Below are 22,882 nucleotides of genomic sequence, written 5' to 3'. Positions count from 1 at the left end.
AGTTGTTTTCTGGCAGAGACATTACAGATGCTTACTAGGCCTTTCTGACGCTCCTGTGCTTCAGCATTGGTTTAAAAGCACCAGTCTGCTGCCTCGCACAGGCTGTAGGACGTGAGCCACTGCCCAGCTTCAGCTCTGAATCTCTCCGTTCTGAACCTAGCAGGAACTGTCTGTGCTGTCTGGCTCCGGCCACTCTGCTACCTTAAGAGACGGACGCGGCCCCATCACTATGATTAGTAGCTAGGATCATGCCTAAAATCCCCCAGGTCTGCTTCTGTTCCTGTTAAAGTAGGGCTACAGATGAATGAACACGAATTGCTGCTCCATGCCTCACCAGCTGCCCACCCAGTTACTTAACGGTGTCAGTCTCCGGAGATTTGCCTTCTTCCCCCCATGTAAGCAGGACAGCTATGCGTATTTACTGATACAAGCCTAAAGAAGGCCTTAAAAAAACCGAAACGTTCTCAGAAAAATTTATTTCCATAAATTAAAAACACACACAAAAGAAACAGTAAAATTTTAGATTCACACAATATTGAACAGAAACAAAATGCCAAGAGCATGATGGAGGCTAACGGCACAAGTGTACGAATTCTCATTGAGCTATTTGTTAACTTGATAGCATCATATAGACTTTTAATCCACAGTTACCATCCATATTCTAGAAGAGCACCTGGAACATAATATACCAAAGGCCCACCTCAAATCAAATACAATAAATGAGAACTGCTTGTAGAAAATCATATCCGGCAAGCATCAGAACTCAAATGTATGCAGCCACAAGGCCAGCCAGGCAAATGCCGTAACATACATTAAGTAGCCTTAGCTGCTCCAGTCATAGTGTGATGAAAATAAGGGAATTTTATTTTTGGGGGGAAAGTGATCTTTCTACCTCCCATAATCAGCAAATTTAGTGAAGAGCTGCCTGGCTCTGCAAAACTTACTACTAAGAGACAGTATGTGGCAAAAGCTTTGCAATTCTTCGCAAGCTGCTCTAGTCATCATTCTGTGAGGAATACGTACAGTGTCTTTCCATGATGATACAAAGCAAATTCTCACTGGAGTGGGTTCACTTTATGAAAAGGCAGGTGTACATATCCTTCAGCTAGGGAAGTACGCAAGACCCCAAAAGATGCATCCTCTATGCTTTTTTCTTTCAATTATCTGGGACAGAAGCAGCTCGGGGGGGCAAACACCTAGCTTTTGCACAGTCATCACTCCCAACGTACAAGCAGCAGCCACAAGCAACACGGCTGTTCCACGAGTGCTGTAAACAGGAACAGAGGTGGGAAAGGAAAAAAGAAAAAGTGCACAAGCATGACTGACATCTGTATGCTGGAGGGGGGGAAGAGATGCTTTGTCTCAATTAGCTTACATCTCTATCATCGTAGAAATACTAAACCAAAACAGAATAATGCTGTATATTTGGGTTTCCACAAACTAAGGTCTGGGACAAGCTAGGCAACTGCAACATCATTTTGTAACTCCTCTGATTATTGTAAACAAAGGAGAATGGAGTGTTTTCTTTGCTCTGCTCTCTCTGCTGTAGCTGTTAAAAAGAAAGCTAAGAATGTTATTTCAAAGCAATCAGAAACAGGACAGAGCAGGGAAGCAGACCAAAAAAAAAAAAAACCAAACCAAAACAAAAAAACCCCTACAACCCAAAGGAAAAACCCAACGCATTCCATGTTTTGAAGCACATTAGAGGTCTGAACTTTGCCTGGACCCACGTTTCCTCCCTCCCCACCCATATCCTTCTTTCCTTAAAAGCCCCAGTAAGGTTACACCAAAGTTGTGTCACAGCACTAGAAGCCTCCCATATTAATAGAAGATGAATGAATGCTGTGTAACAATCCCATTCTATAGCATAAACGCATAAAAATATACATCTCACTCTTGCTACAGCTTCCAACCAGTCAATAACTGGGCTAATAAACCAGTGTAGGGAAACTTTCAAACATTTTTTAAAAGGCAGTCAACCTTTATTTTTTAGGGATTTCTTTTTATAAAAATAAAGAGGATCAATTAAACTGTTCTCTAGCAGCCCAAACAGGTTAACCAGACCTTGCTGCTGAAATAGTATGTCAATATGTTCAAAGCTTGCGTGCCTTGTTATTTTACCCTCAAAACCCAAACACCACTACTTTAAGTGTGCACTCCTCTCTTTTCTTCAGTCTTTCTGATTAAAGATAATTAGCCTCCAAAACAAGAATGTAAACTTCTAGGAATCCCGGCACATAAGCTGGGAGCAAAACAGGCCCAGATTACATTTCTTTCAAGACTCAGGCACATGCAGTGTAATAATCCTCTTCCATTTCTCTACTTTCAAAGCTCTGGAATTCAACAGCTTGCTTGGTAATTTTGAGTTTTCTGTTTGGTCAGTAGCAGAAGTGGCAGAGCAACAGAACATAATGGTGGTATTTTCAGCCCTGCATTTATCGGGACTTTATTAAAAATACCCACCCACTAGGTATTTGCTCATTTTGAAGGTAAATAGAAACTCTATTATATGGGTAGGTAAATAAGAAAGTGCAAGTTTCAAGTGACAAGTGAAAGAAAGAACAGACAAATTCAATTTGAGCGTCCCAGCAATGACAGCTTTGCCTGAATAACTTCTATAGGCACTAAAGGACAGAAGTTACCTGAACAGCAGCTAGCATTCATTTTGAATTATGCTTCAAGTAAGTTTAACAGAAGTTATCCCAGAAGGGAGCTCTCTTCCCTCAAAAGATATAGCTGAGAAATTGCCCAGTGCTGCATCAGATAATTACAAATGGCCTTACATAATTAAGAACAAAAATTTCCCGCATGCTAGGAGGCTCTTTGTACAACACTAGGTATTATGTACAACAGTGCTGTACAGAGAATATCTAATTATGAGCTACGTGAAGTGTAAATCTAAAATGGTAAAAAAACTTCAAGATGGGAAAAAATTATTTCCTTGTTGGCATTAAAATTAAGTTGATATTTTTACTGGAATTAAAATAACTTAAAAATGAGCCTCAAAGATTTTGCTGGTGTTCCCTGCATACAGCAGCTCAGCTCAGTTAACTAAAAACCTCTACTTACATATCCTGCAGCTTAACATCCTCATGGGCTAATTACCTTTTCCTTGAGAAAAGGCTGGCATCAGCCAAGTAGTTAAAAACTCTACTATTTGGGGAAAATTAGTACTGGGCACAATTTTTTCTTAAAAAATTGCCTTTTTTTGAGCTCAATCGTGTTAAAAGGTGCCCTCATGCAGCAAATAAAGAAACATATACAAAGTGCAAGTTATTTAAAGTCTAGTTATGTGGGGCTTCTGCTGCCTGAAGCCAGGAAGGGCACAAACTCAGAAGGAACCTTCTCAGTAAACAGAAGGAAGAAACAATTGAAAGCAAACCCAGACAGCTACTTTTAATTATTAAAAAGTTAGTGGCATATTAAGAATGTGTTCGCTAGAATTCATTTTTATCAAACACCATATCTCTTCTGTCAGGTTGTTCAAAAGAGCCATTACAGTAACAACAGCAGACTCAAATGTGCAAATGATCTGGAGTACAGAGTTCTAGCATCACTGAAGGTGCACTACTTCCTCCTTTACACTCCTACTCTACCACCAAAAGGTGTTGAAACATAATTAAACATTAGCAGTCATTTCCAGAGGCTGGGGAAGGAACGGTAAATTGTATGTGGCTGTGTTACACTCAAACAGGGACCTAAAAGGATCCCTCCAATAGCATTTTAAAATAAAATAAAATAGCACCTTAAAAGAGGGCCACAGCCAAAAACTGATCATCAGATATTAGAACAGAGCGGTAGAGTAATGTACGAAGAAGTCAGTAGATTTCTCCCAACAGGGCTAAAATACTAAAGGAGCTGACTGGAGCATTTTCAGCTACACGGCTCCCTCAGATGCTAGAGGCCTGCTCCTGCTCAGCCTCTGTTGCAAAAAAGGCTTCAAGGTCCATTAGCTTCTGACTCAGAAGAGCATCTAACTCGGTGCTCTGTAGTGCAGCTTTTTTTGCTCGGGTGAAACTACCCACTGCTTTGATTTTGCCTCGTGTCTTCCTTTTCCGGGGAAGAGTAAAGTCCTGAAACTCTAGAATCCGCTTTCTCTTCTGCTGGCTGACAGAGATCAAGTGCCCATTTTTCTCCTTGGGCTCTTCAAAGATGGTCTCCAAGCTCCTGGTAAAGGCAAAGGACAGAACTCATGAGTACTCAAGCAGCAGTTAAGGACAGGGAGACTGGTGCGTTTCATGGCCCCAGTAAACACGCTTCTAACTTGTACATTTTTCCAGCCCCTCCACACCTCTTGTAACGTATCTACAGCTTACACCTCCTACAACCGCGTGTTACCGCTAGCTAAATTAATTTGTTATCGGTGCACAGACATCTGGGTTGAATCTCTTTCTATCTGTATTTCAGTTCAAAAGCACAGTTATAGAATCTTGATTTTGTAGAATAAATAGATTTGAACATTAATAAATGCAGCAGTCTTGATAATCATGCTATACTTGATGACAGGCAGTTTGTATTTTAAAGAATATTTACTTGCCCTTGAATTTTGAAAAAGTAAGTACTGTACCTGGATGGAGGCTGGAATGAATGAGTACATGAAAAAAATACACAAATCCATACTTCAACAGCTGCAAATTCTTCATATTCTATTTCACTGCTTGCCATCCAAATGGTAAAAGATACCATTTTTGAATTAGCTTTCTCTACCACTTTCAACTAGAGCAATTTTAAAAATTTATCTCCCGCTTAGCTTTCAGACACCTTTAATCTTCTCCCTGCCTACGTAATTTACATTTATCGTCGCTTTCTCATTAGGAAGCAGAACCAACCTGGCTGGAGGAGGGGACTTATAGTTCTTGTTTGTGTAAATTTCTTCTAAACTAAATTCTTTCTTCTTAAGCCTGAAAAAGTAATGAAGAAATCAATCAAGAAAGAAGAATTTTGAAACGACCTCTCTTCACAACAAGCAGATTTACTAGAAACAAGTGTGGTTTGTGTTCTATGCTTAAACGCTAACTAATTATGCTTTAACTTAAAACACAGATTTAGATTCTAATTGCAGATAGGAAGGAATGAAAAATGAGGTCGTTAAGCACCTAATTTCATACAGTGGTTTTATAAGGTCTGGCTCAAGACTTGCCATTTCTGCAGAGGTCAGTGCTCCCCTTCACAGGTCACTTTTTTATGGAAGCTAAGAAAAGACTTACAGTTTAGCAAATGAACATTTCATCACTTGATGATTTTAAAAGTTAGTCATTAACACTTAATTAGAAAGCTGCTCTCTGAAGAAATGCATTCCTTTCTCAAAGCTGGCACTTCTGTTTAAGACAGAAGTGAACAAAATAGTAGATGACTGATTGGAAAAGCTTTATCAGTATGTGGCACCGTGATTACCCACATTCACACTGAACTAATGTTTCCCTAAGATGATATACCATGAACAAAGAAGGGACTGTGAAGAACTTCAACATAATTTGCATCAACGGAACTCCCTAATGTATCATGTCGTCTCACTGTGCATTGTAGAACGACTGACTTTCAATGCACGTTCATCAGTATGAACTTTTTTCTTCTTTAGAAAATCATTCCATTGCAGCTTGGTTTTTCACGGTTTGCCTACAACCCGGCCAGTAGTTCATACCCAATAGCCCTTTATCCTTTCCCACTTGAAAAAAGCTGTGTTCAAAGACCAGTTTCTTTCTTCAGTCTTCTATACAGTTGATACAGCTGTGTCAACCTTTTCTTATGAAGGAAGCAAACATCACTCAACTGGGAGTGTACAAAACAGTGGTGGTAAGAGAAGCATTTATTGAAATGATTACATCATTATGCAGGAAATGCAAGCACCAGAAGCTAGTATGAGTCCATTTAAAAGATGCTGCTCACCTTTTTGGTTTGGGTAGTCCCATTGGAGTAAGGTTAGGGTCCGGCTTAGGAATGGTTTTCCTGATTCGGATCTGAGAGACTTTCTTTGGCCTCTTTTCTAGCTCAGTCTTAAGAAAGAAAAAAGAAAACAAAAAAAATTAAAATGAAGGCAATAATGACCACGCTAGTCAACAGAATTCCCTTTTATGTTGAGAATACATTACCTATAGAATAAACATTCCTCTTTGTTTTGCCACAAAGAGGCACAAAAAGAAAAGCTTGCACAAAAGAAAGCAGCAGCACAGACTGGGACTAACAGCCTGTTTTCTCTCCTCGTCTTTAACAGTTACTAGAGAATACTCAGCAGCAGCAGCTTCAAGTTCTGGGGAACCAAGAGTCTGAGATATCCAAAATCTAAAATGGACTCACTTTTTTCAGTTCTGTGTCATCTTGGGATCTAAGACAGGCTGGAACAGAAGCATCAGCTTCATCAAGGGCATGGACCTGGAGCTCTGATGCTGAAGGCCTGGGGGGAGATGGCGATGATTCTGGAAGCGAGCAGGACTTTGGTAACAGAAGAGGGAATGACGTTTCCAGACTATAACAGAGGAAGAAGGGAACATATGTAGATTAACACCCAATTTATGTTGCAGCAGCAGTCCATGCTCTCAGGCGATGTTCCTAAATTGCAATATGGGCACAAAAAGCAATGCAGTTCACAGAAATTGCCCAGTAAGTGAACACTTTCTCCAGTATATACATGCATACAGCCAAAAACTGCTGCAGCCCACACTGATACTGAAACAAACTAAATGGCCAGTGTATCTGAACATGTAATTTTAAACCCACTCTTTTCCTTTTCGTACAGTTAAACAGGTTACAGCTCTGTTTAGTAATTACTGATAGAAAGTGATTAATCCTCCTTTTCTGCCAGCAAATTTCTTTGGCCCAACTATTAATTTATTACTTTTTGTTTACAGATAAATTTAAAAGATAGCTTTTATATCTGCCATCCCAACACTGAAAAAGAATAGAAGGAAGTTTCAGCACCTAACGTCCAGTTGCTCAGACAGAGGAAACATATGTCCAAGTAAGGAAACAAACTTCTGTAGTTTCACATATTCATTTCATAAGTGGCACAACATGGTTGAAAGTAGCAGAATTGTTCTGTGCGAGGATCTACATGGTGTTTGCATTAATGCCCCGCTACACTTCTCCATTACATGAGCCAGTCAGTTTACTTCCCCTGACATTTTAATCAGAAAGCTATTCTTGAAGTGAACTGCCAAAAGCTGAAAGCCAAAATGACATAAGCAATGTCTTTCTGAGAAAGATTATGATCCCGCTACTCAGAATGAATATCAAAGTCCAAGAGACTCACCGTATCTCGTGACCTGTGGTCTGTAGTGCTTCCATACTCTGTACAGGTAAGTGCGGTAACATGGCATGGCTGCTTCAGAAGAAGAATAAAAACAAAAAAACAAAAAAAAAAAAGACAGAAATTAGGTCTACACTATAAAAAAAAAAGATGAGAGAAAAATTGTTAGTATAAACTGGACTGTAAGACAAAACATGCTAATATCAGGAAGGAGAATGAAAGACTAAAATGACACAAGAGCAAGCCACATCTGCCATTTAGTCCGCTAACTTTCACTGACAGCTTGTTAGGGAAATAGTCCTACTTTCACTTAAACATGGTAGTGATGAGAAAAGGAAATAAAAGTACAGAAAGAGAGGGAGACAGTATTAGTCCAAAAGTTGTAATTATTTCTATTAAAGTCTATATTCCTCATTCAAAACTCCCAGTTTTTAAAATTAAAGTAACCAAAAACCTTGAAGGATTTGGCTAGTAAATAAAAAAAGTGCATAGTGGCAACAGTAACAAGTGAAAAGGAGGACTTGCATAACATTAACTCCCTGTTGTCTCTAACTCCCACAATCTTGCTTGAATATTCTTAAGTGATGGGAATAACCAAAGGCCTTTCCATAAGGGTCGGGAATTGCCATAATTCTGTGGCGTAGAAGTCAGCACAGCAGCTCTAAGGCCTTTAATATTAAGCTTTATTTTTGTGCCCACACTTTTAATAGCAGGGGAAAAAAAAAAAAATAATCGGTTGGGACACCTTTCATTACATTAAACAGCAAATCTTGTACTTGCTCTTCTCCCGAACTAACAGCTAAATGTACTTCACTGTTCTAAAGCATGGAAGTTACAGCCAGACTGGAACGCTACAAAATAAATGAAAACCAACCATGCTGGCAGCACAGAGAAGTCCAATGTAAGGAGGTCAGAAAGACCCATTCCTTGTATTTGTCATTTAATATCAGAACTATAACATTTTGTTTCTCTCAGTGTCTCACTATCCCAACTACTAGAACCTGCATCAATAGTGCATCAGAGTCCTCCGTGCTAGAGGCAGACCTTACTTTTTTAGGCAATAATTATAATAAAAAATTACAGGGAGACAGAAAACCACTTTAGAAATTTTGAATCCAAATGAGCATTAATTAGAAAAAAGATTTCACTTAAAGAATGCTTTATTACTGGCAGTGGAAGTGACAGAAGATTTTTAGACAGGAAAACTACTCTAGTTCCTTGTTTTCCTGGTTATTAAAAACACTAACAGTGAATGAAATCGTTTAAAAAGGACAAATCTCTTCCGGAAGAAAGTGGCCTGCAGAGAACTTGGAGCCACTTTTAAATTTTTCTGATTTTTAACTATCTTAATCAAAACAGGCAAAGATTTTTGTCATATTGGGAGCTGAAAATGCTTTTATACTGCACCACACATACTTCTTGTATTCTTGTATTTATATACCAAACATTTATTTCATAGGAGATTTTTCTTTCGAGTACACACAAAATTAAGAAAGATTTACTGAATTATCCTTTTGTCACTGTTCCTGTTAATACCTTTAAAAAAAGAACTATCACTTGATGAGAACAGGCTATCAATCTTCAGCAAAATGGAATCTAAAATGGTGTTAAATATTTAAAATGTTTTGTTCTTTACATTGTTTTATAGCCAAACCTTTAATATTAATTTTTCCTTAACTGTTTTAGGAATAGAATTTATTTGCTGCACGTTTAAACTTCTGCAAACATTCCTTTCAACTCACTGCATGCTACAACAACTTCACTGTAAGGAAAATCTAAGTGGGGCAGAAGAATTAAGGCTACCCCATACACATATTTCTAAGATATTTTAGGAAAAAACAAACAAACAAACAAACAGAGTTTTAGACTATTTCAACTTTGGGTTATTTTTCACTTGAAATGATAAAGTTTGATTTGGCTTCTCTCCCTTTGGGATAAAGATCATTCATAGCAAAACATTTGGTTTTCAAATTACCCTTTACGTCAAGGAATTAAATCCTCTTATACTTTAGCTAACTGGATATGCTGTAACAAGCTGCCTGGGAGGCTGTAGGCTTAAGTATGGGAGAAAACACGAGAGCATAAGTCAGCTCTGATCTCCCAGTCCAAGGATAACGTGCCTCAACAATACAAAATAATAAATTCACCTCATATACAGAAGTAAGTTTTAAAAAGTCAGGTGTTTGTTTTGTTTTTAAAGAATGGCAACAATGTCTTATTTTTAAGTTTAGTGCTCAAACTGTAGTTTACTGGTATGATTACTTCCAGCGTACTAATTTGTACACTAGAAAATTCAGGCTGAATATATTGACTCATACAGAACGAAAAAGACTGCAGGTCCAATAGAATGTGCTGTGAGGTTGTCTCTATACCATTATTCAACCTCATTCTTTTAGGGCAGACAGCTCCCAGAATGGAGTAGTACTTTCAGAACCTCACTCACACCTTTGGTAGACATTAGAATTTATACTAACAAGTGATATACTTAAAAACTTTGAGGTACGTTATCCATTTATACAAAGCAAAACGCAGTATTAGTTATCTGGCAAGGTTTTTGGTTATACATATGTCAAGCTATGACATAAGATAAGCCAAATTCAGCAGTTCTCTAGAGACTGCCATATTAAACAAAAGAATTAATCAAATCGACTTTTCTACAGTGCTCATGAGCCTGTACTCTGTCCAGGAATCTCAAGACTATAAAACCAGGGACTGAACTGCCCCATGTCACTGAGGCATAAAGGGCAAAATCTTTGCTCAAGAGCATGCAAAAATCCTGTAACAGAGCTAGGAACCTCTTCTCTCATTCTGTTTCTTAGTAAAAGATCTCAAATGCCGATAGCAAAGTTAAAATAAATACTCAGAGAGTAGATTTCAGTCCTCTTCCCGCTCATAACGAGAGTGACACACAGGCAAAAATTCATTACCAACCTGAATTGGAGCTACACTCGCTTGTGCCAACAATACATCGGGCACATACTATCAAAAGGCATAGCGTACATAAAGAGGTTTCAACTAGCATAGAGTAGTCATGGAATACAATTAAAAATTTAAGGGAATGCCACCCCCCTTCCCTTAGGATTCCTCCTAATCTGATATTGAGCATTTTACAGTAGTTCTACATGGCACTTGGGGCTCAGACCTCTGAAAAAAACTTTCCTACCTCAGAAATCCAGTTGATCTGCAGTCACTCTGAATAGACCTAATGAAGTAGCTCACCTTTCTGCATTATATATTCTGATGCATGGTGTGTATATTTTGCAAGGGAGAAGAAAATAGAGTTAGCCGTTCTGCCAAAACAGGATAGTATTAAAGAACTGAAGGCAAATATATTTAAATTCAGCTAGCAGACTGTTCCGTAGGGAAGACTCTGCCATGTTGAGCCATTTTTGGAGCAGAATTTGTAGATCTGGAACAGGGGAAACTGACCCTCCAATGCAAACTGCAATTACCCTCTCCCTCCCAAACAGGAGCAAGTACATGCCCTATACATATTTAATCTCAGAAATAAGTTGATGGGTTTTACCTGTTCTCGATGCCCACACTTGGCTGCCACTTGCAGTGACTGGAATGGAGAGGAGTGATTTCGGAGGGACGGGCAGAAGGACCGTGCTGACTCCATATGGATAGTACCCTGCCCAGTGAGTATGGCAATGAAGAGACGAGGTCATCGGATACAGAAGTTGGATACCTTGCCCCTTTCAAACCCTGTGCGAATTGTGATATAAATAGTCTCTGGATGGTAGGAATATGACTGGTTAAGTTTCTTCTTCTCGTCCACATCCTGTAACATCCAGGGGAAGAAAGTGCTAACACTGTGTGAAGGCCAAGCATGGAGCAACCTCCTCTTCTTTCAGCTATGGCATTTCTTCCACGGTCAGGACGAAGGGCAACAGCCCTTGGGGCTGTTAGAGAGAGAGAGGAATGCAGCTCATTGTCTGGGCTAGAATCTTCCTTGAAAGCTGTTCTATCTGAACAGCTCTGCGACAGGAGAAAAGAGAAAGTCCACTCTGAAGGCAGTGCTGGCGTTTCTCCCAAAACTGGTCTGTGATGTAGAGTGTGCTGGAATGTAATCCCTGTGAGGTCTGTCACAGGACTGGAGTCCAATTTTATCTGAAAAGAAATTGGGAAAACTGGGGTATCCAGGGAAGAGGTTGGAGGCTTGTGGCTCAAGTCTGAAAAAAGTATTTTGGTAGATTCTACAGGATAAAGTGCCAAAGGCTGAAAGCTGAACATCTTGGTGCACCAACTGTCAGCCCAGCGTGAGTGTAAGCTCCTGTTAATGCAAGAAAAGGCTTCCAGTAGATTTGTAGATCTCCGTTGGCTGTACCTCTCAGCCACTGGAAGAATTTCAGAAGAATATGGCAGAGGTTCTAAGTTATGGATGCTTTTGGCAGGTGCCAGGAGTTTGCTAGCCATTGCAGACAGCTTGCTCAACAGTGATGGTTCTTTGGTATTTTTTCTAAATTTCAAGCTGTTCAACAAACTGCACCTCTTGGCCCCCTGCCCTGGCATATGCACGAATCCCATGGCTGTTTCCGATTCCATTGTCAGTGGTTTACACGGAAAGTACAAAGATTTGAGAAGTGTGTTTTCCTGCTTAGGGAATATTTCTGTGGGAACCTCAAAACAAGGTGAACTTTTAATTTTTTTGCCTTTTCTTACAGTTTTTGGTTGATATGGTGTGGGAACTTTTTTGCATGTCCTTCCAGGCTGTCTTTTTAATGGAAGAGGTCCTCTTAGTTTATTTGTAGTTCCAAAGGCACCAGGGATTCCATCATACCCTAAATTAAGGTTCCGGTTTTCCATTTCTGAATCCTCAGTCTTCAAAAACTGTGAACTAATAATATCTGTGGTAGTCTTTGGCCTTTTGACTTCTTGTAAAGTGCTACATAGTTTATTTTCACTGCTTCTGACAGCAAAAATCTCCTCTGAAGGACCTTCAAACTTCGCATTTCTTGATGTCACCAACTCATATGAAGAGCTGCGTAAGAGTTCAGAACTGTGCAACATACTTGGCTGCAGTGTGATTTTTGCTTTCTCTTGACATTCTGACTTCTGTGCTCGTTGTGCCTTGTCTGACAGATGTGCTCCCATCTTCTCGTACTTCTTCTTGCGTTTACGTACCTGACATTTCTCTATTTGATCAAGTCTCTCTGAACCTAAAGCCTCGTTTTCCTTGCAGACTGAAGGAGTTGGTATGGTGTCCTGACCTTCCGTAATCTCCTTTACATTATCTTTGCTCTGTGCATTTAATTGGTAAGGCACACATACTTCGCTGCAAACCACACGCTTTGGGGATGATTCTTTGCAACTGTTTGGTAGTACACTCCTACATGGATAAAACGTGGGTGTTGTATTATACTGCGATTCTGGCGAAGCTTCTGCGTCAGACGCATCTTCAGCTTGACAATCACACACAGATTCTGAAAGCAGACCGGTACCTGCTACGCTTGTGAGCTTTGTAGCATTTTTTCTTTCTTTTGAAAGATTATTTGGGTTAGATCTTGGGATTTCTTCCAAAACTTTTCCATAATTCTCAGTACTGAGAGGGACTATTTTGCTAACAGACTCTTTTGAATCTTCTAACAAAGCCCACAGACTATCTTCTCCATCAAGAAAAGAATCTATGGGCAACTTTATCCTAGGGGCTACTTCTCCTCCCATCTTCTCTTCTACACATGTATTCTTAAGCTTCTCTCCACAGCGAGTACTTTTTGGCGAGATCACATCTGTATCTTTTCCAGTTAGCATGCTATGCCCCTCATCTCTCAGACTGTCTTTGCTGTGTGCACAATCTCTTGAGCTTTTTGCACCGTTCAGAAAGCTAGTTGCCGTTTCGTTCTCTGAAGATGGATTCTCAGTATTGCTGGCTTTTCTCTTAACAGACGTTGTTACAGAAAGAGGTTTTGTCACCGAAGAATCTTTGCTAAAAACTTTGGCTGAAGACGAATCACAATGATCTACTTGTGTATCCTCAGACAACATACACAGCTTTTCTTTCGCAGGCAGAGAGATGCCAAAGTTCAGAGCTGATGGTGTTTCTGAATCCGCCCGAGTCTCATTAAAAGATTCTTGGATGTCAAACTTTCCCAAATGGGATGGGCCAACACCCTTCTGAGCCTCCGTTTCTTTACCAGGCTCAAATGTGAACTGCGGGCAAGAGTTATTTAAGACAGATTTTATTCTCAGACTTTTTTTGTTTTCTGTCTCTGAAAGCACATTCATATTTTCTGGCTTACATGACGGACTCCCATGAATTGATGAGAAGGGCAACAGTTGGGCACTAACTGTATTTTCCTGGTCCTCCACCAACTTCATCTTTGGCAAAGATGGCTGCATTTTATTTCCGGCAAACGCTAGCCCTGCTTTCTCTTTTGCAGATTTGATAAAGCAAGCATGCTGTGAGCAATGTGATTTGCTATCAAAAAAGCTTTCTGCAAGAGTTCCTTTATCTTCTCTTTCACATCTGTTCTCGTGTTCTTTTGGGTCGATTGTCTTCTCCTCAGTTAGATCACTGATGAAGTCCTCGTATCCTGAACAGTCTTCGTTTCTCCCACCATTTAAAGAGTCCAAATCCATGACATTCTCTTTTAGAGTTCCTTGAAAACTGTCTTCTCTTGCATATTTATGAACTAACAGAGGCGGGTCGTCACCTCTTTTTAACAGTACCTCTTCACTTTGACTAGAGCCAATTGATATTTTGGGTTCTTCCACAGAAGTAGCTGTAGTTTGTAAGCCAGTGTTTGGCTGGTTGTTTAAACTTTCTAAACGTTGCTTGCTGCCTGGACCTGGGCCATCAAACTCACGCTGACAGGCAAGACACCGATTTTCTGTTGGACGAAGGGTCTTTTCCGTTTGGCTAGCACGTCGTGTTTGAATATTCATGTCGTTGAGCAGCAGACATGCATCACAGACTGGAGCACTGCACTCGGAGGGATTAGCTGTGAGTGATGACACTTCTTTCCTCTCACGTGTGCCTAGTTCTCTCTTCTTGGGGCCTAATGGAGAGTTGCAAAATCCAAAATTACGAACACATTTTTTTTTGTTCAAATATCTGACTAACAGCTGTTCACTAGTCTTATTTCTCTGATTGCCTTCAGGAGCCTTTGGAGAATCCACAGTTCTTATTTTATAAAATTCATCTGTCTGTAGAGCACACATGCCAATCTGTTCTTTTGCCTCATCTCTGTCACAAACAATTTCATTCCCATCTGTTACTTTACAAAGATCAAATTGTTTCACAACCTCCATATTCTTATTTGAAATCTCATCTCCTACCAAGGTAGCAAGAACTTTCTCTGCAGCATAAGCTGAGCAAAACATGTTTTTTGCTGTGGAAATGTCATTTATCCCATGCAGATCTACACCTCTGTTGCCCCAGTCATCTTCACAAGGAAGAGATCCACATGCCAAAGGGAAGTGTGCTTCGGGAAAGATGATTGCCTTTTTACTATTATATCCAGCTGAAGCTTCTCCTTCCAAGTTATAATTTTCTTCAATCTTCTTATCAACCTCAACATTAAAAGACTGACTGTTCAGGAGAACATCATCTACACGTGTGCTCCCTGATAACACGCAGAAAGTACTGGCAGCTGTACACTGGTCTTTTATACTCTGATAATTACAATTCCATGTGTCACTATGTTCATTTTCTAAACCAGTGACCACACTCTCTGTATTTTCCGCTGAAGACTTCATGTTCTTTTGGGAAATCTTGCTTGTCTTATTAGGGTTATCAAAAGTCCTGGAACTCACTGAAGACTTGAATTTGTCTTTATGAAGCACAATTTCAGCGACTTGTTCCCCTGTTGTTCCAGAAGCACCAACTGATTCTTTTCCACATAGATTATCCCGAGCCTTGTCCCTGCTCGAAACTTCATTAGCAGTACAAGGAGGACACTCATTACGATGAGGTTCTCTTGATTTTTGTGCAGCAGGAGGCAGAGGTACATTTAGCGCATAAATCAAATTAGTTTCTTTGCCAGTGGACAAACTGTGATTACTATTAGCTTCTGCAGCTTCAACTAAACTGCCAGCCAACTCTTGTGATCCTGTATTACTCTCAGATTCCTTTTCAAGCAGTTGTGTCTCAGGTGAATCTTTCTCTAGCTCAGCACTAAGATCCAGACAGCTGTGGCTACTGGGAGGAGGAATTTCACTGGAGGTATTATAAAAGCATTTGTCTGTCTGTCCAGTTTCATGGGAAGCAATGTTGCTCGTTTCCATCAATAGACTATTTTCTTTTATATCATCCTTGCACAGATCACTGACAGAGAATTGCCCCTGAGCCTTTTTCAACTTATCACCTTCCGATGGGAGCATTTTAATTTTTTCTTTTGAGAACTCCTCAGGAGATGAAGCAACAGAACTAAAAACTGAAGAATGACAATGCTCAGAATTAGCACCCTGTTGAGCTCCAGGCCAGCTACCAAGTTCAACGTTATCTCCCACAGCAATTTTTCTCCGGACTTCAGCAGCCTCTTCAAATTCAGAGCTGTATGATTTACCTCTGCTAGCACTTCCTTCCCTATGATCAATTTTAGCACTAGATACTCCTTCACTCCTGACCACTGAGACCTGCTCGACTGGTACGGATGCGGAGGCTCGATTTTCTACAAACCCAGTTCCATGATCATAATGAGTCTGACTTTTGATGTTTTGGGGAAGATACTTTTTGGGGGTTTCACCGATAATTCCATGGACTGCAGTACTATTGTCCAGATAACGGATGCTTTTCAGAACCGAACATAAAACCTCAGAACTTTTTGTGGAGCACGTTCTACAACTTTCTACTGCTGACAACCTACAAGGTTCGTTATGTTTAGGTACAGGACCAGTACAGAAGTCATGAGCATTGTTTTCTTCATCCTGCTGATAAGTCTGGCAATTAGCAAGTGACGTACTGAATTCATTAACAGGATTTTGTGTGGGTAACTTTTCATCTCTAGTCTCCCAACCAGATACAACATTACCCCCTGTTCTCAATGGCATGGCAGTATGGGCTTTCAGCCCATTATATTCATTTGTTTCTTGTGGACGCTCCGTGGCTAATTCAACGTCCGTGACTTTTAAAGGCTCTAAAAAACCTAACATGCTGGTTTCTGAAACCCCAGCTCTGGCCACGACTGTGTCTACGCCTGGGCATTCACTGCTCTCAAGTGGAAGATCTTCACTCATTCTGTCATTCCTGTATCCTGCTTTACCAAATATCCTAGTCCCATCAGCCTTCATACCTTGTACTTCTTCAGCGAGCTTTGGCAGAGTTTCAGCTGTCACCTGAACATTTGCTTGATTTTCTTCTGCATAGGAAAAAATAGAACAAATCAGAACCATACACTAAAGTTAGAAGGCATTCAGCTTACGAAGTTCCTTTTGGTATCGCGCACAATATTGTGTACAGTATCGGTTACCAAAATGTTTTTAAAAGTGAGAACTGATGCTAGCAGTTCTACTGCAAGCCTTTGGAAGAAAAACCGAACAAACTACCCCACCACAAACCTAATGCAGTAAATGCAATCCTTTTCAATACAGGCGTTCCCCAGAGCAGCAGGCATCCAGACCTGTATTGTTCAGATTCCTCTGATACTGAGCTAGGTGCAACGCAGGCCCTGTAACTCAATATGTACGAAGTCATGGCCAACATCATAATGCCTACGTGTAACATCACAGCTCAACATAGCTGGGTACGTTATCTGCTCTGTCCTAGAAATACGGCTGTGCGTCGAGCAGCCATTTCCATTCCTTCGTCCTTGAAGGCGCTTTTGTCAGTAAGTCATCCATAGGAAGACAATGCATATCTCATTCTGTCCAAGCAATTATGATTATTAATAACTGTTTTTGTAAAATCATGAAGCAGCTGCTAATTCAAAAAGTTACAGTTGCTGTAGAGTATCTTCATATTCAGAACTTTACAGGGAGCATATTTGCTCAGCCTTCTGCAGATCTTTTTCATATTTTCTACGAAGGACCAAGACTAGATGGCATTCTTCAACTACGTGCAAGTTTTGGTTATGAGAGCATGGAGGGAGAAAGAAAGTAATTACTAGATGCAGGCAAAGTGACCAAAGTATTTGGAGCTAGAAGATTACAGATCATAATGAAATTAAGCATTAGTTTTGTCGTCTTCTTCCTTTGGATTCTGCACTGTTTATTTTTTAAAACATTATGATTCGTTCATTTTCTGCTTTTTCACATCTTTGCTATTACTGCTCTCATAATTCTGCTTTGAAACATAAGGAAATGCAAAACATCTGCTATTCACAGCACCTTCTGCTTTGGGGTAAATCAGTATTTGAATTAAATAACTAAAACACATCTTGTTCTAGCTATGCAGGGTAATAGTTTCTACTGTAAAGCAAAATAAATGAGCTATCCCACAATCACTCATCCATTTTAAATCACCAAAAAGTAACCTGGGAGAGAAGCAGGGGTAGGTAGGGACGAGCAGCTAAGGTATGCACCTGTGTTCTTCAGCGATCCCGCCACCTCCGTGCAACAGGCTCTCGAGGACTTCGCCTCATGCTGGGTTAAGTGAGGGTCCTCCTGAAACAAGACAGGAGTATCAGTGGAGACTGATGGATTTGCCGAGACGTTTAGCATGTTTCAGGGACTGCACCTGCTCAGCTAGGCTCGTTCTGAGTGAGGAAACACCAAGAAACCTCAGAACTATCAGCCCTTGCACAGAGGCAGCCGTGCATTCCACGTGGTTCACCCAAGCGCCTGTCATTCCTTTCTGATCCTATCAATCGCTGTCATCTCACCATCAAACAAGGATGCATCCAGAAAAGACTGGTATTTAGCAGCAATGGAATCTTGCGACGCAAGCAGCTACAATGCAAGTGGCTTAAAATGCAAATTGTCACAAATTTGAACCAGAAGAGTAATCCAGTCGCCAAGTCTCTCCGCCTCCCCAGGCCATTACCGTACACCTCTGGTAAGATGCATGCCTTTCCTGACCTTTATTAGCACCTGCCCTCTCCCGCTCCTGCCCTCGGCTCAAAAACACGTAGACCCAGGAACAGACGGCCTAGGTCTACTTGCAAAAAAACCCCAAGCCAAACCAACCCAAAACCCCACGACCAAACTACCTCCACAGCTGAAATATGTGAAGGTTGGAAAACTGAATGACTACGGAAAAGTTAATTAACTTTATTTTCACAGACTTTCAAATGAATCAAACATATCAAAATCCAGAGCTAAAACCACCAAGTATTTTAGTATCGTGCAACATCCAGCAACCGGTGTAAAACACAGACCTGGGCGCCTTATCCAGATGCTTCCTGGCTGGTACGTGTCCAGTCACAATACTTTTCTTCTCCCCTATGTTCTTTTGGTGTGTGTGAAAAATGTTTAGAAACTAAAGAAAACTGATCAAGAAAGTCACTAAAAATCTCAGCTTTTAAATAGAGAGCTTTGTAACTCCTCCGTTTCTAATGGAGTATTCTTTGGCACAGTTTTCAGCAAGCCTTGGCCTAGAAATAACTTTTTTATCATCAGTGTTTGCTAGAGGAGAGGGGAAAAAAAAAAAGCCATGGCCATGCAAGTCTCTTGTTTTGAAAGAGGAAAACTAACAGTAATTTCCTCTCTAATTACAGACAATAATTATAAAAATGAAGAATTATCTTTATTTTTAGATTACAAACTGAAATACTAAACTGGAGCCCCCTGTAGCGCTACAAGACTATTACCAGACTGCATGGACTGTTGTTTAGCGGTTAGTGCCTGGGGATGCCGGTACGGGCACAATATGCTGTACCGCAAAACACGGACACCAGGCGAGGAGCTTTAGGTTGTTTCTCTCCTCCTTTTTAGTCACCAGTTTTGTTCTTCATTCTGTTACGTACCTGCCTCACACCGTTCCAACGGTATTTAAGAAAGTGAAGAGCTTGATACGCTAAAATGCTGTTGGCCTACTGAAGTACAGTCTCATTCATCATGGGACCCATGAAAGTACGGCATGGCCAAAGCCCTCTGCCTAGGCACTCTAACCCTCAATTCAAAATAGCACGCCAGGATGGAATTTTTGCATTTGCTTACTTGTTTTGACCAGCTTTCCCCAGGAGCTAAAGCACAGCATTCAGCACGATACTCCTCAGCATCTTGTGCCTCTTCGGCTTCTTTCTGGTATCCATCGCTACAACGGTCTGGTCTCCTCAAGTTTCTTCTTTTATTTTTTTTGTCCTCTTCAAGGGCTCCAGCCTTTCGCAGTTCTTCGGTAAGGGATTCTGCTGGCCCATGAGAAGTCACCTGCAGCACGTCACCCAGGTCCTCTGTCTTCTGGTAAAAGTGTTCTGCCGCAGCGGTCCTGTGGTGCTCAGCCGACAGACTGCCGCTGCGCGCTAGCACGGGCGTCGGTACCGCGGATTTCGCATCTGACCCGACACTGGGCTCCGATACGGCCATAAGGTCAGCGGAGATGCTCTCTGGCCGTCCAGGGTACAGGTCCTCTATTGCAGCAGGCACAGAAGAATCGAGGAGAGATTCCACCCCAGCTGATAGCATCGGGGCAGCTGAAGACCAGTTCTCCTGAGCTTTTCACAGTTTACCCTAAAAACGAAAGCAACGTTAAATCAACGTCCGTAGGAGTGATCCCTAGATTAAAAGGAAAAGCTTCATTCTTCAAGATTCAAGCTTATATGTTTAAGAAAGAGACTTCCAAATAACTTTTTAAGAAAGGAGCCGAGAAACGTTCGAGTATCTAAGCAAACGCTTCACTAACAAAAGAGGAGAGTGTGGACAAATCCCCAAGCCTCATTTTCACATTCAAACGCCTCCCCGCAGATACGCCCTCATCTTCTGGAAACCCCGAAAAGAGGCTATGGAGCGAATGGCTCGGGCTTGCATTAGACGTCCTGCTCCCTCGCTAACACTGAAGCACCGTTTGTTTTCCGGTGATTTTCTTAAGTTGCTAATCTTTGGGAAAAACCTCGACTTTCTTCCTCTGCTTTCTGCCTCGAAGGACCGCTTTGGAAGCCATCACCCTGACAGGCCGCAGGGGGACGTGGGCATCGTGCCACCGCCGCCCCCCCGCACGGCCCGGGGTCCCCTGAGCCCGCAGCGGGACGCCGTCAGCCCCGCACCGCAGCGAGGGGGTTCCGCCGGCTGTCGGCACAATGGAGACCCCGCCGGGGAAACGCGGCAGCCCGGCCGCTCCGGAGGGACCGACAGGACCGGGCCAAGCCGGGCGCTAACGGCAGCATCCCTGCGCCCTTCGCAAAGCCGCGGGGTTACCGGTGGAGCGCTGACGGCCCGGCTCCTTCGGCGAGAGCAGCCCGGGGAGGAGGCGGCGCGGCCCTGCGGAGCACGGCGGGACAGCCGCCCCGGGGCCCGGCCGCCTCCCCAGCGGGACCGGCCCGCTCCGCCCGCGGCGGCGCCCCTTTGTGCGAAGCGAGAGACTCAGCCCCGCGCCCCGCGCCTTCTGGCGGGGCAGAGCCCCCGCTCCGGCCCCGGACAGCGCCAGCCCGACCGGCGGCGAGATCCGCTACGCCCGTCCCCGGCGGTCTGCAGCCGCCCCGCCGCAGCGCACCGGAGGAGGCCGCCGCTCCCGGTAATTATGCAACGGCCGCTGCCTCCCCCGGTGCCGGCAGGGCGCGGGCTCGGCCCCGCGGAGTCCCCGCCGCGCCGCGCCCCGGCAGGGCAGGCCCGCTCCCCGCGGCGGCCGCTCGCCCCCCACCCGGGGCCGCCGTCGCTCGCTCCCAACCGGCGGCGGACGGCGAAAGAGGCGTGCCCGCTCCGGAGCCCGAGCCCGAGCCCGCCCCCGCCCCCCCCCCCCCGCAGCCCCCCGGCGGCAGCGGCCCTCGCCCCCGCCGCGCCCCGCTCCCGTTACCTCAGCGGCAGCGGCCGCCGGCCCCGCTGCTGCCCGCCCCGCCGCGCCGCCCGCCCCCGCCGCGCTCACATCACTTCCCCATCCGGGCCCGCCCGCTCGCCCCGGCCGCCGTTCCCGTGGCCCCGCCCCCGCCAACGGCCGATCGGCTCCGCCCCGCCTCAGGCCCCGCCCCCGGCCGGGGCCCCGCCCGCCGCGCCGGCCCGGTGGTCGGCGTCACGTGAGGCGCACGTGCTGCCCCGGCGGCCCCCGGATGCGGAAGTGACGAGCGCCGCCCGCGGGGCCTGGTCGGGACGGGGCCGCGGCGGGGGACACGGGACCGGGAGGTCAGGGCCCGCGCTCGTCCCTCGCCCCGCTCCGGGGCCGCCGGAAGGGGTGCGGCGGCGCTGCCGTGGGGCTGGCTCGTCCCGCGGCGGCCGGTGAGCGGCACGGAGCGCTGAGGCGTCCGGGCTCCTCTCCCCGCGCCCGGGGCTGCGCGGTGCCCCCCGCTCCCCCGGTGCCCCCCGCTCCCCCGGTGCTTCCCCCCCCCCCCCCCCCGGGGCCGCCGCGCTGCTCGCTCTGCCCTCCCTTCCCCGCCGGGCCCCGCCGCTGCCGGAGCGCCCCTAGCAGCGGCGCCGGGGGGGGCACGGGCGTCCTGGTTTGCTCCGCGAGTTCGGCTTTATAAACGTGCGCCTGCGGCAGCGCCGCCCTTCCCGTGGCTCGGGGTTATTCGCCCCCCGTTGCTGCTGCGCGCCCTCGGTGCGAGCCCGGCGCCGCACGCCACAGCCGGGTGTCTGTTTGTCCCAGACCCGCGTCAGTTCCGGCTCTGAAGGTTTTGCAGGGTCTGTTCTGACGAACTTTGGAGGTGCGTTTTTTTCCCACCGTGCCTTTGCGGCTCGGCAATTGAATCAGCTTTCTGAAAAGCAGGTCTGGGAGCGCAGTGCTCTCTGTGAAAGGCACGCTTTTAAGTTCCTCTGTGTTTTGATTTGGCGTAAGAGTACACTTATAACTAGAAGAGCTGATATTTAATAACGTGGCTATAGTTTTATGCAGAAAACCTTGTTCTTACCGATAATTTCCGGTTTAAATGCACTTCTAAAAAGAGTAAGTTGAAAAAGTCTTTCTTTGAAATATGCTTTATTTGAAATGAAAGCGGCAGCAAGAAAAAACGCGGGGGTTGATGCGGTTAAAGTAATGCAAACCAGCACCTCAAAGTTGAATGTTTGCCTGGCCCCGTGCGCTGTGGCGCTGCCCGCCGTTGGGTGCAGCTCTGCCGCCTCGGGGCGAGATCAGCCGGTTGTGGATTCCAGCGTCTTTGAAAGACACGGAAAAAGACGTGTGAAAGAGGGGGAATGGCAAAACCAGAAGATATAACTGGCAGCGGGCATAAATCTGGGTATTCTTTTTAATGCATTTAACACAAGGTTCAGAATTTACCCGTGAAATATAAAAAGAGATGACTTTAGAGAGCGGTGCTAGCTGTCTGACAGGTGCGCTGGTAGAAGAGGTCATCGCTAAACTTTTAGTCTGATGTTTATTACGCTGTAACGTGCTGCCTTTCCTTTGTTCACGCACAGAGCATGAGGAATGGTTTGTAGTGACAGGAGATCTGCGTTTGCTTTCATTTCCATGTTAGATACGCAAGATGTCTTCAACCGTTTTTACTCAAAGCAGCTGAGAAGAACTGGAATTCAAGATGAGAACCAACAAGGTGTACAAGCTCGTCATACACAAGAAGGGGTTTGGAGGCAGCGGTCAGTATCTCCTGGCTCATAACAGTGAGACCAGCACTCTCTTAATTAATTGCAAGCGGTTAACTGATTTATTGATCTTGT

General features: G+C 43.9%; 3 protein-coding genes across 30 annotated transcripts in view; 2 read left to right on the top strand and 1 right to left on the bottom strand.

The window, feature by feature from the left end:
• The window catches only part of LOC104011450 (serotransferrin-2-like), a 34,305-nt gene extending 27,978 nt beyond the window's left edge, over window positions 1-6,327 (top strand). The window contains exon 18 of the transcript XR_015707204.1: window positions 6,212-6,327. The gene's annotated coding sequence lies outside the window, so the exon portion shown is untranslated. The remainder of the gene's footprint in view (window positions 1-6,211) is intronic.
• On the bottom strand, window positions 458-21,150 carry PRR14L (proline rich 14 like). Of its 5 annotated transcripts, none has more exons than XM_087768621.1 (10): window positions 21,072-21,150; window positions 19,283-19,792; window positions 17,659-17,788; window positions 16,480-16,545; window positions 10,770-15,621; window positions 7,247-7,318; window positions 6,295-6,463; window positions 5,887-5,993; window positions 4,830-4,901; window positions 458-4,167 (listed from the first exon to the last, which is right to left on the bottom strand). In XM_087768621.1, the coding sequence occupies exons 2-10, from the start codon at window positions 19,745-19,747 to the stop codon at window positions 3,891-3,893; spliced, it is 6,210 nt and encodes a 2,069-aa protein (XP_087624747.1). In that variant the 5' UTR covers window positions 19,748-19,792; window positions 21,072-21,150; the 3' UTR covers window positions 458-3,890. The 5 variants fall into 5 exon arrangements, with proteins under 5 accessions (XP_087624747.1, XP_087624750.1, XP_087624748.1 ...); XM_087768624.1 differs by having other exon boundaries at window positions 7,247-7,315; XM_087768622.1 differs by having other exon boundaries at window positions 17,707-17,788.
• A 137-nt stretch (window positions 21,151-21,287) lies between these two features.
• Window positions 21,288-22,882, top strand: part of DEPDC5 (DEP domain containing 5, GATOR1 subcomplex subunit) — a 47,677-nt gene continuing 46,082 nt past the window's right edge. For 7 of the 24 annotated variants that reach the window (XM_087768641.1, XM_087768636.1, XM_087768642.1 and 4 more), the window contains exons 1-2: window positions 21,294-21,912; window positions 22,684-22,801. In XM_087768641.1, the coding sequence (XP_087624767.1) occupies window positions 22,744-22,801 (58 nt within the window). In that variant the 5' untranslated portion in view covers window positions 21,294-21,912; window positions 22,684-22,743. Of the gene's footprint in view, window positions 21,913-22,683; window positions 22,802-22,882 lie in introns of all 24 variants that reach the window. The other 17 variants (XM_087768630.1, XM_087768628.1, XM_087768631.1 and 14 more) reach the window with 7 other exon arrangements.

Source organism: Nipponia nippon, unplaced genomic scaffold (assembly GCF_047370975.1).
Source record: "Nipponia nippon isolate SJK-2023a ecotype South Korea unplaced genomic scaffold, ASM4737097v1 scaffold_30, whole genome shotgun sequence".
NCBI lineage: Eukaryota > Metazoa > Chordata > Aves > Pelecaniformes > Threskiornithidae > Nipponia > Nipponia nippon.
The sequence above is the reverse complement of the archived record's forward strand: the minus strand, read 5'-3'. Positions and strand labels throughout refer to the sequence as shown.

Excerpts from the sequence above, each read along its gene's own strand:
- PRR14L (XM_087768620.1), bottom strand. The coding sequence starts at position 19,747 with ATGCTATCAGCTGGGGTGGAATCTCTCCTCGATTCTTCTGTGCCTGCT. Across the intron at positions 7,316-10,769 it reads AGTGTGGGCATCGAGAACAG|CCATGCCATGTTACCGCACT; the intron begins GTAAAACCCATC and ends CTTCTGAAGCAG. Across the intron at positions 4,902-5,886 it reads GGACTACCCAAACCAAAAAG|GCTTAAGAAGAAAGAATTTA; the intron begins GTGAGCAGCATC and ends TTACTTTTTCAG.